General features: G+C 31.9%; 1 protein-coding gene across 8 annotated transcripts in view; it reads left to right on the top strand.

The window, feature by feature from the left end:
* Positions 1-14128, top strand: part of LOC126734302 (fat-like cadherin-related tumor suppressor homolog) — a 450385-nt gene that overhangs the window by 307628 nt on the left and 128629 nt on the right. For all 8 annotated transcript variants that reach the window (XM_050437862.1, XM_050437863.1, XM_050437865.1 and 5 more), the window contains one exon: positions 363-573. In XM_050437862.1, the coding sequence (XP_050293819.1) occupies positions 363-573 (211 nt within the window). The remainder of the gene's footprint in view (positions 1-362; positions 574-14128) is intronic.

Below are 14128 nucleotides of genomic sequence, written 5' to 3' on the forward strand. Positions count from 1 at the left end.
ACAACCAAGTTAAAAAAAAATGTGCTGGAATTAAAAAACTGGTTTCAACAGAGTAAATTAACTTTAAATAAATTAAAAAATAAGTAAATGTCTTTTGCAACTTATAGACATTCGAAGCACCATCTTTTAAATATATCCGTATTAAAATTGACAATTTATTTAAATGGATAAAAATTTCGAAAAATAACGACCAGGCGTTCTTCAATGGGAATTATAAAACACCCTGTAACCTGAAAACGATTCACTTTTTAAGATTCTTGTATATGAAGTGTTTGTCTTATTTTTAGACAAATATGTGGCTGGTGAAATATTGCGATGTAATTTCGGGACACTCTGTATTAACTAAATCATTTTTTATTCAGATAAAAGCAACTGACAGGGGATCCCACCCGAAAAGCAGCGTCTGCAAAGTCTCAGTTAAAATAGTACCAGTTCCAAAAACTTCCAAAAACCCTCCCGTAGTGAAAACTCCATCGGCAGCCAAACTGACCGAGGGCGATCCGATCGGATTCTTAGTCAGCTTGATCCAAGCCACGGACTACGACAATGACAGCTTGTGGTACGACATAGTTGGTAAGTACTACAGTCACTTTCAAAGAAAAATATTTTAAAAATATTTCCTAGCGCTTTCGCCATAGAATCTCCCGGCGCATTTGCCAAATCTTGCAAGTTCCAATCTACTCTACTTAGATGTTGCTTAAAATATAAGTAAACCTAAACAGCCCCAAATATTTACTAAATAATTATCTCTATTTTTTGGGTTTAAGATAGAGGACCGCGCTGCCACTGGTTTTCCGGCTATTTAAGGATTTGAACTTTCGTAATATTAGCGATTTTTCCTACTGTCTTAATGATAAGCTTTGCAACGTTGAGACTTTTCTTAGTTGTCTTCACGAACTTAATAAATTTAATATACTATATAGGTTCTACCTATTAATGTGGAAACAAGCTGTACCATGGAAGGAAATCAAAACTCGTAATAGTAAAAATAGAAAGAAAATAAAAGTGTTTTTAACTGAATTTATTGATTAAAAATTTAAATGAAAATCATCATTTTCATGGTAGGGGATTTATAAGATCAGAATAATAAAACTAATATTTTAAAGTGCATGCATCTATTCCAAGTTGATTGAAACTTTTTCTCATTTTAGGTAAGGATTACTTTCTTTCATAAATTTTAACGAATTTCTTAAAGAAGTACAAGAAAAATCACTGATCTAACGCAACTATATCAAATTCTTACCCATATGTAACTTTCTATTTTGTATTTTCGTAAACATAACCTCTCAAAAACTTCGAAAGGACTCAATCAGGCAAAATGGCGGCCCCTAGTAGTGATCATTTACTTTCAATGAATTGGCAGTTCAGGTATATCATAGATAAAGACGTAAAGACGTGAGGTATATTTATTAAGTTCGTATTAGAGGTCCCTTTAACTTTACCAGACCTCAAAAAATTTCTGAACCCCTTTGAGAAAATATTTTGAAACCTACAATGTCTTTATCAGTAAATTCTACTTCTGCTCTTAAACTCTTAAGGACCATTTCGAGTCTGTGGGAGCGTTTTATCAGGTAGTGAGGGTGCTAACAAGCTGAACAGTGAATAAGAATTAAGGGTCCCTAAAAAATTATGTCCTGTAAGTAAAGGAGTTTGTGCTTTTTTCCTTTTTTATCATAATGGTAGCATAGCCTTTTCTTAATATTGTTACAGTTTACTGAGTCCATACAAATTAAACAAATTTTACTATAGAATTATACAAAGTTATTGTTGAGGTCTACATGTTAAGTACTGTCTGGTACCTACATGTTAAGTATCATATAATCGTAAAAAAAATCTAATTATTTTTTGAATTATTGCTGTAATTTTACTTATTTCCTTTCACCTCTAAACTTCTCATCATATTTCTTATATACATGTAGACAGTATACTTAGAGTGTGTAAGGTTTTATGAAGGGATATTATCAAAATATGTCAAATCTTACCTTCTCTATATATGCCTTCTATATTCTGTTTACAAAACATATAACACATAAAAAGATGCTTATGCTTGGCATATTGCAGAAATTTCAATGAAAAACCTCCTTCTGCAGACCGTCCGATATCTTGAGATAATCCTATTGAATAATTGATTAGTTGCAATCAGGTGTTTCAGGACATAAACATATTTCCAAAAGGAATTTAATAAGGTACCCGAGTATATTTAAAACTTTTTGCTCTGTTTGACTTATTGAGCACATATCTTGAAACCTGCAATGCCTAATCAGTGATACTATGAAGCTGACAGAAATTAGGACACCTTTAGGACCCACACATTAGGACTTTAGAATATTATCCTGTAAGTGTTTCTTTTTTTTTGTTATAATGGCTTCACCTTGGCTTTTTGTTGATATTATTTCAATTATTAAACAAATCTTACTATATCATTGGAAAGAGTTATTGTTGAGTTCGTTAAGGACATGTGTTAAGAATCAAATAATTTTAAAGGGAAAGTGTTTATTTTTGGATACTACTGTAATTTTACTTCATTCCTTTTACCTGTAAACCTCTCATTATATTTCTCTTTTACATTTATGTGTATACATGTAGACAGTGTACTTAGCAGTAAGTATGTTTTATAAAAGGATATTTGCAACTTATTTCATACAATTTCTTAAAATGTTCTCTAGATCTGCCTCCTTCTATATTCTATTTACAATAAATATAACACATAGAAAAATGACAACCCTAGCTCCTTATTGTCTTAAGGTATAAACATACAGTTTGTAGAAGAAATTCAACAAATTCTCAACTATTCCTGAATCCATTTTCTCTATTCGATTAATTGAACAAATATCCTAAAATCTACAATATCTTATCAGCGTATTTCAGACTTCTACTATAAAAGACCATTTTAGTCTTTAGGACCCTTTTATCAGCTGGTGGTCTTTATGAAAAATTGGCATAATAGCATCAGCAATATAGTCAAAGTCAAAGTCAAAATATACTTTATTTACTAAGTTTACAAACTTGTGCTAAAAGCTTCCTAATCCTAGAATTTATAATACAAGTATTTATTTGGTTATACAGGATACAGGACAAAAACAGAATACAGAATCGATTTTGATATGCTAGAAGCATATTTTATATATTCAAAGAAAAAACCAAAAAAGAAGAAAAGAAAAGGCGAGAACCAACATAAAACAGGAATAATAAAAAAAAAATTAATAAATCTGATCAACAGATATATAATTAATTTTAAATATTAAAATAAGTCGTTAAAATACTCTTTAATGCTGTAGTAAGCTTTTGGTAAGATTAATTTCTTTAGTTCTCTCCTAAACTTTTTAAGGTCTAACAGTCCTAATCGAAATAGGAACATGATTAAATATTTTACGACTAATAAATATAAGAGAGTTTCTCGTGAGGAGGTGGGGATTAGAAGAGATAAGTTGCCCACTTGACGAGTATTATGACTAGTGCAGGATGGTGGACTTACGGACTTATGTATGAGTGTTGCAGTTTCCAATATAAAGAGTGAGAAAACTATTAAAATTCTTTCAGCTACAAAAAGAGGTTTACAAGAGATTCTCAGACCAACACCACACAGATACCTTAATGCTTTTTTCTGAATAGTACAAATTATGTTAAGGAGTCCCTTGGAGCACAAACCTCAAAATGGCAACCCATAATGGATATGATAGTCTATTAAGGTGAAATAAACTGAACGAGCAAACAACCCCCCCAACTCATGCCTGGCAACCCTGACTGCAAAACAACCAGAATAAAGTTTAGCAGCGAGGCCCAAAACGTGGTTGTCAAACCTTAAACTCTCATTAATGAAGAGGTCGAGAAATCGACAATAATCCCTATCATGTAGTGGGCTCTGCTCATCAAACAAAAAACCCTCTACATTACACTTAAAGCCTAGAACAAAAGTCTTATCAACATTGAATACAAGCTGATTGCAGATGCACCACTCTTTAATTTTGTGAAGCTCCTCTACTATGAGAGATTTGACTACTTTTTGATCTTTGTTATGCCACAGAATTGTAGTATCATCGGCAAACTGAACCACTATTCCATGCAGTGATAGAGAGCTTAAGTCATTAACGTATCATAAAAATAAAATAGGACCCAACACTGACCCTTGAGGTACACCACATTTAAGATGTGCTATCCCTGACGAAAATCCAGATGCGACCACCCTCTGGGTGCGGCCAGACATATATAATGTTTAATATAACTTCTTCGAGGCTTAATATATGGTCGTCCTAATTATCTAATGCCAATGAAAAATACACATTATACTTTTCAAATTACTATGAAGAAGAACAATTACCAAGTATACTGTTAATAAATTCAATTACTATACATTAATGCTAATAAAGAACAAAAAAATTAAAACAGATTAAAAAGTAAGTGGTCAATATGTATAAATGATTAAAGTTAATAAAACAGTTAAAAGAGAAAGTTAACAATAAAATGGTTAATGGATTAAAAGGCTAAAATAAACAATCTTAAATTGTAAAAATATTTAAAAGCAGGTGTCTTATGAAAATAAAATATCGGAAATTAGCAAAGGGACTAAAATTAAGAAATTCTTGTACAGAATTTGATTCAATTTAGATGAAAAATTCCTTTATTAACCTTTCAAAGGCAAGAAGAGTTTTCTGCATGTTGATATTTTTTGGAATATTATTGAAAAATTTAATACACGAATAGGCAGGACCTTTTCCAGTAGCACTACTCGATAAACCCCTACCTATTCTTCAACATGAACAAACGAAATTCATTAATATAAAGCCAATTTAGCATTCCTTACTAAATTTGCATTTATTTACGAAGGCTGTGTTAGAATATACTTCCTCCCTAGAACATGATTTTAAAATTGAGTATATGTTTGCATAGTACACAGTTTTTAGGTTGTCCAGGTTTTGAAAGGATATTCTTAAAGAGTAACAAGTGGCATTTACTCTGCTGTTCGAGTCGAGTCTAGATATTTATCTATATATTTCTAAAAAATTTGTGAATTCTGACAGTCTGTGTTGATCCACTGGGATAGAAGGTCTCTAGAATATCCCTGTTTCTCTGATTGGTTCTGAAGACGAGAAATTAATTTTTTCTGTGCTTTTACGAGTTTGCTTTCTGTAAATCAGTCTTGTGCTACCTTTAGTAGCTCAAAGAAGATGTCAGGAAGTTCTGATAGTGCTGATCAAGCTATGTTCAAGTTAGTGTATATAGTTAGTTATTTTTTCTAAAAAATAAAAAGTAGAGGATTTATGTCATAGCTTTGTTGTAAAGAAGTTCCTGCTTATTAGAGAAATGCCTCTACTAATTAGTATCTTTGTTTTCTATTTTTTTCTCAAGATATGATTTTTATCCACAAGGCTGATCCCCTTATGCCATAATGCTGCAGCTTTTTTACGAAAATTATCCTGTCGATACTATCAAGGGCAATTGATAGGTCTAAAAATATGCCCAAAGGTAAATTCCGTCATTCCAGGCTGTTGAGAATTTTTTTGACAAAAATCATACACTGACTTTTTAATGACTTATTAATTATTCTGTATTTAAAAAATGTAGAAGGTATGTACACCTACACAGTCATATATCAAAGATTTTAGAAAAGGTCGACAGTATACTAATAGCCTTATTTCTTTTTCTACTTGATGTTTAAATGAGTTGTTGATAATGTGGCATAAGAGCTCTGAAACCATCTTCGATCATGTTTTTAGTAGACTGGTTGATATTTAATCAAAACCTGAACCTTTCTTATGTTTTAATTTATAAATAATCTTAGTGACTTCAAATGGTATTACTGGGAAGAATGATTTATTGTGTATTGGCATATTGCAAGCGAAAGGAACTTGGAGGCTTTCTTTTTTATTAAATTAGGAGCTGCATTTATTATGTATTCATTAAAAATGTTGGATACTTCAGTTGGATCACCTGGTATTTGTAAGTTGTTTTTAGATTATAATAAAAGCCCTTATGTTGACCACCCGCCTTCCCTTAAAAACCTTTAATTACTAGACCTCCTTGAAAGAATGTTTCTTCTTTTTTGCTTCTGGACATATACGGAGGTTTCCTTTTCCGTTTGTTTGTCCTGGTAATTTCCCTGGGGCACGAACATGTGTGCCCTTTTTTCGTTTAGGGCGACACCAGTGTGAAGTCGTGTTCTTTTTTTTTCGTCCCCCGTGATGTTTGGATAAAACTTGTTTAATAATAACAAAAAAAAACAGGAGAATCCGGATTTTCAACGAAGCGATCGAACTCGCGCGTCATCATTTAAACCGGGCAAAATTTAAATCTTTTCAATCATATTTTTTGACGGAGGGTCGGGGGATTTTTCCTTTTTTTTTTGTTGTTACGTTCGTCCTATAGAAATCCTATTTATTTTGGCCGGTTTTCCCTGTGGGGGTGGAAATAAAAAGAATGTTCTGTCAAGAACTGAGAGTTTATTAATTGATGCCTCGGAAATAATATAGGGAAAAAATTGGGAATTTTCGGCATTGTTGAGAGGGTTTATTGGGAATGGAGGTTAGTTATAAAAGGGATTTAGGTTGGTTGGAGTAGACTCTTCAGAAAATGAAACAGGATTAGGTCTGGTCAAGTTACAACAGCCACTCCACTTTTACGGATCTTGTGACTATCGTTTTATTCGATTTATTCGAATAAAATAGACTAAGCACAAAGCACATTTAAAATCTTTAAGTCCTGGCATCTCCTCAGTAGGCAGTAGACAATTTTGTAAATTTTATAACTGGGATATAAAACACATCTTTTTCATATTGTATGCATCTTTCATGTGTCGTGTATAGACATATCCAAAATGTCTTACCTATAGAGAGCACAGTGTTTTTGATTAACACTGTTAAATATTTGTTATCGGTTTTGTTAACATGCTAATTCAATTTTTTTTATAGAATAGAACTGCAATATATAAGGAGCATTTTATAGTGATTAAATTGCAATAGAATGGAATTTTGTTCTATGCAAACGATAAATTTACGGCAAAATGAAAATTTAACTGTTTATTATAATAGAAGATAACTTCCACTTCCTTATTTAAAGTGAATTATCCTGTAAGTTTTTATTTTATACTATGCTCTATTCATCTATATGTATAGGCTTGTCTTTCTGTATAGTATACACAAATGTAAGAAGGTATAATAGAAAAAAAATCATATTAGTACACAATTTCTTATAAATAGTTCTTCATATATAGATTTAGTTGATTCTTAATGGACTCGGGATTTACATAAAAAGAAAGAAGAAATTAAACAATTTTTTGATCAACAAGGAACAAAAAAATATATTCGAATGAAAAGAAATATAATTTATTCTTAATGTAATTTTTTATTCGTTTGTCTCTTTTTCCTTTTGAATCTCTATGTGCCTTGTCTTATACCGGGTGGTGCGTCGCCGAGCGGAACATAGGCAATCCCATGTAAATTTTAAGGGGGTCAATTATTGGCTCTCCTGTACATTTTACAGAAAAAATATAAGATAACTTTTTGAAGAGACCAATCTGGGAAACCCTCGTGCAAAGTTTTAAAACATTTTAATAAGCGAATCTTGAATTATTCAATTAAATGTAATTGCAAAATTAACAAATTTTCGGTTCAGAAATAAATAATTAAATTATATTTTTGTTGTGCAATAGATTAGTTCAGTATACTCTCAAGAAGTATATTTATAAGGGAGCTTATAGTAGTGTACAGAATCTTTCAGTATTTTATTTTTAGGAACAATAAAATAACTTATTGATTGACAGAACATTAACATCTAGTAGAGCGTAGAGCAATAAGCTTCAACTCTTAGCGGCGCCTAATTTAGTTGGTAAAAAAATACCTAGTGGAGCCAAAATATTTTTTTTATGACTTTTTATATATTTTTTTATATTTTTTGTAAAATTGTAGTAATTTAATACATTAGTAATAATAAAAAAATAAAAAAATGGAAATCTGCCAATCAGTTTTTTGTTAAATTTGAATAATTCGGTGGATCATATTGTGGAACACCGCGACACAAAATAAAAAAACTAAGAGTAAGATAACAAATTTATTTAAAAACTCATATAAACTTGGGTACTAAAAATTACGTTGCATGATAACTTTGGAAACATTCTTTACGTTTTCCCAAGCACAAAGGGACTTTACATATGCAACATACTCAATCCGTCCTTACTGGGTTAGCCTTAGTGCTACAAAGCGCGCATCTTCTTCTGGTACTCCTTGTAGGTTGATGAGCAGATGACTGCTGTCTAAAATCTTTAGCAGACATTTTTGGTAACTCCAACCTATTATAAATAATATTGGAATTTACAATTGATGCATCTAATAAGTAAAAAAAATATTCGATGCGACCACTTTTTACTGCGACGGTCAATCTTGTAGTTAGAAAGTCTTTGGTCAAATATGTCGACTCCATTCATATTAGAATTGTAATCGATTATAGATTGAGGACATGGAATTTCAGTAATTTATCCACTTCTTTCTTTTCTTTTTACTGTTCCTACATCTTCTGGCTGATGAAAATTTGATAACATCGACGGTCTTTTTCATCACCGCGTTTCAAATTCTTGTCTGGTTTAAATTTTGGCAAATGAAGACGATTAACATTTAAGGTTCCAACAGCATGGATTTTTCTTTCTTTCAATTGTTGAAATAGATCGACGCTAGTAAAAAAATTATCAACATATAACACATGGTCTTTATTTTCTAAGTGTTTTATCAAATTTTTAACGACTCTTGAACCAAGGCACTTTTCTATCTCACCAGTAGATGATTTTCCAGTGTACAAGTCAAATTTTAGGCAATAACCAGATTTATCAGCTTACATCCACATCTTATACCCCCTTTTGATTGGTTTTTTTGGCATGTACTGCTTAAGGCTACTACGACCCTTAAATTTAATCATTGACTCATCAACTACAACTACTTGATTAGGAATTAGGCATTTCTCAAAGTTATGAGTCAACAGTTCTAGCATAGGGCGAATTTTATAGAGCTTATCATAGTCTGGGGAAGATTTTGGAGGTATCAGAGAATTATTATTTAGATGGAGATGACTCAAGAGCCATCCAAATCTTTTTTGGGTCATTACTGAGCTGATAAAAGCATCATGCAATTCGGGAGCAGTTGACCAATAATCCTTATAGCTGGGACTACGTTTGATACCCATTAACAAATTTATGCCCAGAAAAGCATTAATTTCACACTGATTTGTAGGGACATAGCTTTTCCCAGTTGAAAGTTTTTCCTGCTCAGCATAAAGATTTGTTTGAAACACTAAAGTATCAATAAATTCCTTAGTAATAAACAGTTCAAAAATCATATACGGTCTTTGGATGGATCATTAATGTCTTTGATAAACTGAGGAATTCCAGAAGGTTCGGTACATTGAGGAAGAGGATCAGGTCTATGAACATTAGGCCAAATAGGAATTTTACCTTTTGACCACTGTTGTTCGGAAAACCTCCTACCGTCTTAAATGGCAATGGCTCCATACCTGCAAAAAAATATTGTATAGGTATTTTATAATTAGTGAAACTCAATATTCTAAGTGGAGCGGTAGTAGTAAAAAGGGACCACATAAAAACAATATTTTTTTTACAACATATTAATAAATATATGTAAATTAAATATCTATACTTACTGGAATGATGTAAGTTATCACTTTTTGCAGGATCTAATAGTATTCATCAATTTAGACACAGATAACTAACTTTTGTTTATTTTAACCTCAAATTGTGTTTCATCAATGCTGCTATGCACCGAATAAGAAATCTAACCGCCAAAGTAAAAAAAAAAAACGTTAAAATGTCCACGGAGCGAGCTCCAATGGGTGGTTTAAATCTTGTGCTTCGGCAGCGCATTGCAAAGCAACATCAAAATATGGTCTATTTTTTGGACCACCGAGCCTTTAAACCATTAGTCAGGGTGGTTTAAATTTTCGACCATGAGTACTTAAAGAGTTAATGAAGAAAGTTTGAATTGTTTCCCCTCTTGAATGCCTTATAGTCAGATGGATTTTGCGATTAATTTATTTGTAAATTTTTGTTTTAAAATTCTTATTATTTTAACGACAACAAACACTCTAAAAACAACTTAATAACTCTAAATCAACTCAACAATTATTATTTTATCCGATCACAAATATAAAATTAAGCCATATGTGATAGGAGATATATTTACGTCAAAATGTCGAAGCATTATTTGTTTGCAAAGCCTACTTAAAAGTATGATTAAAAAAATAGAAAAATCGCATTTATTCATGCATCTAATAAATAAAAATGTGACATGTGATACGTCGTTGAATTTGTAATAAAAAATGGAATTAGATAAAGGGTATACTTTTTTCTGGGCCATATAAAAAAATGAAGTTGATGATGGTTTCTCGAAAACGAAACGTCGAATATAAAATCTGGAAACGCCATCACGTAGCTCTTAAAAAGTGCCAATGAAAAAGTGTTGTTAGTTTTTTTATATCTTTTAAAATAAGGTCAGAAAAAAATTTAATCGATTTTGGCAAATTTCCGTTTTCCCCAATATCTCGCCATGTCATGAAAATTTTTGAATTTTCTCAACGGCATTTAAACACGCTTCAAAGTACGCAACTTTTTTCTAATTTAACCTAAGCTGTAACTTCAATAGGTCCTGAGATCCTCATGCTTAGGATGCTTATATTGGACACCCTGTATAGTGAATTTTCTTCCAGGCAGTTGAAGCTTAGATGTTATAAATGATCTCCACTGCCTGGAATAATGAAAGCTTAATTTAATTTTTTCTTTAAATAGCTTCTGAAATTTGAAACCTAAAATGCTTGTATATTGAGTGTTCACATGATGCCATATAGCGGAGTAAAAACCGGCTCGAATTCTCGGTTTTTTTTTTCGAGGTATAACCAGATAAGTCCTATACTAAATTATTGGGAATATTACTGGGCATCTGAAATTTCTGAAACCGAGTTCTACGACATCGCTTGGGTGTCCCGATTTTTTATATATTGAAAAAACTTCAAGAATCGCGATAATTTAGAAACTCAACTTTTTAACAGATAACTCGCTCTATCTCAAAAACCGCTCTAGCGACTAAAATGATTTTTTAAACGCATTTCTTTGCGCACATATTGCAATAAAAAAAATTGAGGTAGTGTTTTTTTTTGTTATTCAAAAAATTTAAAAAATGTGCTGGTCACCGTTTATGGAGATACTTTTTTCAGCAAAATAAAACTTTTTTATTTAAAGGAATTTTACCATATAGTCTGGGAAGAAAATGTAGCAGACACATTAAAAAAGTTTTTAAAAGAAACTGCAACCATTTATCTCTAATAGATTTTGAGTTATCGATTTTTGAATTCGGAGCTCAAATCGCAAGTGGTCGCGCGCCAACTGAAAAGGGATTTATTCCACTCACCGCGGGTTGTAGTCACAGACAATTTCTTCTTTTTCCTAACTGTACTTTATTGTACTGTACTTAATTTAACTGCACTTTTTACTACTGTAACAGTCTGTTCAGTTTACTGTAGTACGTTTCTGTCTGACGTGCCGGTTAGTGATTTCGATGTAATACGATTTTAATTAGGATTTGGATTAAATAAAAGGCAGAAAATAGGGTTGACAAGGGAACAAAACAAATTCTAAGAAAATGAAAAAAAAATAGTCGGAGTGGCGTTCTGAGGATAAATCGAAATGAGGGTAGTTCTTATGAACGGTTTGCTCCCATGCACTTGCTGCATGTAAAACTTTTCTCCATAAATAAAAGGCACTCGTTACATCAGTTTTTTACTTTCCAAAATTGAGTACATTTTCGATTCCGAATCAGATATTTCATTTTCAAAATTCATTTTATTGCTGCACGTTTCGCATTTGCATTGGCAGCAACATTTCAAGCCATGTGTTACACAAACACATCGGGTGGTGCAGCCTCTGTCGGAACAGCAAATTGATAGAGCACTTCGAAGAAGCACTTTCCAGTACAGGTTCTTTCGTGGTTAATATAGGAGTCCAATTGTTGTCCACATTGTTCCAACCATAATCGCCAGGATCTTCAGCAATTCTTATGATATTTTGCATCATATGCAAATAAATCCTCGTAGCCACTAAGTTTCGAAATCATAGCCTCGTCCTGTTTTTTTCTAGCAGCAGCGATTATTTTTTCGTGTGTAGTTTGCCCACTACCTATAAAGTAACATCAGATACTACAAAATTTGTGAGGTTAAGTTTTACACATTTTTAAATTAATAAAATTTAGTGTTTTACGCCAAATTTTTACCTTGAAAAAATTGTATTAAAATAGAAAATAATTTAAAAAAAATATCGTGACTTCGAAACCTTTACATCGTCTTTTTAGAAACTGTAAATTATTACACGTTATAAAAGTAGTCGATGCAATATTAAGAATATTGTAATTTTAAATGAAAAAAATCATCATATTGGCTTCATCTTTACAATAATTAAAAGGTATGTATATTAATATAAAAACTAGAGACATTATGAGAAAATTTTTGACTCACCTGTCCGAACACAACAAGTTAATTTTTGCTTCTTTCTCTGCCCTGCCTTCTCACAGAATAAACACATTTGTCTAATGTTGAAAGTTGAAGCACTATGACTTCTCGTTTTAACGGAGGCATTTTGGTTAGAGTTAGAGCAGCAGCTAGCCTCTGATCTGAATAGCCACTCAATCTCCTCTTTCATTTCCAATAATTTTTTCCCGCAAGTGTCCTTTCTTTTTTCTGCTGCCTGAAGTATTGTTCCAGGCCGGTTTCGGTAGGATTCTGAACTTTCAAAAAATAAATTTCACATCCATCTCTTCAATGTTTAGAACCACTCATTCACTATATTATACTAACTAAAACACAACTACTCACTATATACTATATGCGTACATTAATCGTCTTTGATTCTTATTTTTAATATTATTTTCGTAAAACAACGCAAGACGTCATAAAAACAACTAACATGAAAAAAGCACATTTATATTTTTTCGACTCGCCACTAATCTCAACGAAGCGGAGTGCGCAGGATTGCCGAGATGCCGCGCCGGTTTATTTGTATACTAGGCGCATTTAAAAATATTGTGCATGCCAATTTTTCGAATTTTAAATTTTGGAGTATCAACTGTTCAAATAAATAGGTATTTCAAACTAAAAATTTCAATATAATAAATACCTAGTAAAGCGTACTTGCAGTGCGCGCGGTTAGTAGAAAGTTGCCGCAGGACAACCTCGAAAGTGTTCCTGCGATTGGAACCCCGAATTGAAAAATCGATAACTCAAGATCTATTAAAGATAAATGGTTGCAGTTTTTTTTTAAACTTTTTTAATGTGTCTGCTATATTTTCTTCGTAGACTGTATGCACTGAAAAAAAGGATACTTTGCTATTAATGCGCACGGCATTATCTCAAAGCCGGCGCGGACATGATATATGCCAAATGAATGGCCGATTTGCGGCAAGGATGCACTTTCCTTGATATAATTCAGAAACTTCTTTTACTCTAAATACATATGAACTTCATATAAAATATAAATCATTTCTTTTAAGATCTTCTGGTTTGGTGACGAAAATATATGGCTTTTGTATAAATCTATAAATACTTGTCTTAAAACCTAAATATTTTATGCGATAGAAGTCGTTTCTTCTTATAAGAACTTAAATATATTATCGAAAATAATTAGAATCTTGCAGTAAGTTCCCGATACTTTTAGCAAAAGTATGAGAGCATTTCTTACAAACTCCGAGAGACTTGTTCCAAAGTTCAAGAATCTTATCTCAAAAGCCCCATTCTTTTCGCCCAGTAACTGTGAGTTTGATATAAGGCTTCTAATATTTTGAGTCGAAAACACTAGAATCTTGTTTTAATACTATGGCATTTTGGCAATAGTTGCCAAAATAAGAAATAGGTATACAGGGTGTCTAGAAAGTATCGAGACACGTTTATAACTTTTTTTAGGTTAATTTGTCTTTAAGTTATGGTCATTTTCGTAGTAGCTTTTGGCATTGCATCTATTGGTGTCATGCGTTTGACCTTATCAATGACATTTAAGATTATTTCAAGGTCATATTCGATTTTTTAACTGGACATATTTTTTATTATTTTTTTAATTTAGCATAAAATTACATGAATTTTAATGTTTCACATG

This window comes from Anthonomus grandis, chromosome 3, assembly GCF_022605725.1.
Source record: "Anthonomus grandis grandis chromosome 3, icAntGran1.3, whole genome shotgun sequence".
Classification (NCBI taxonomy): Eukaryota; Metazoa; Arthropoda; class Insecta; order Coleoptera; family Curculionidae; genus Anthonomus; species Anthonomus grandis.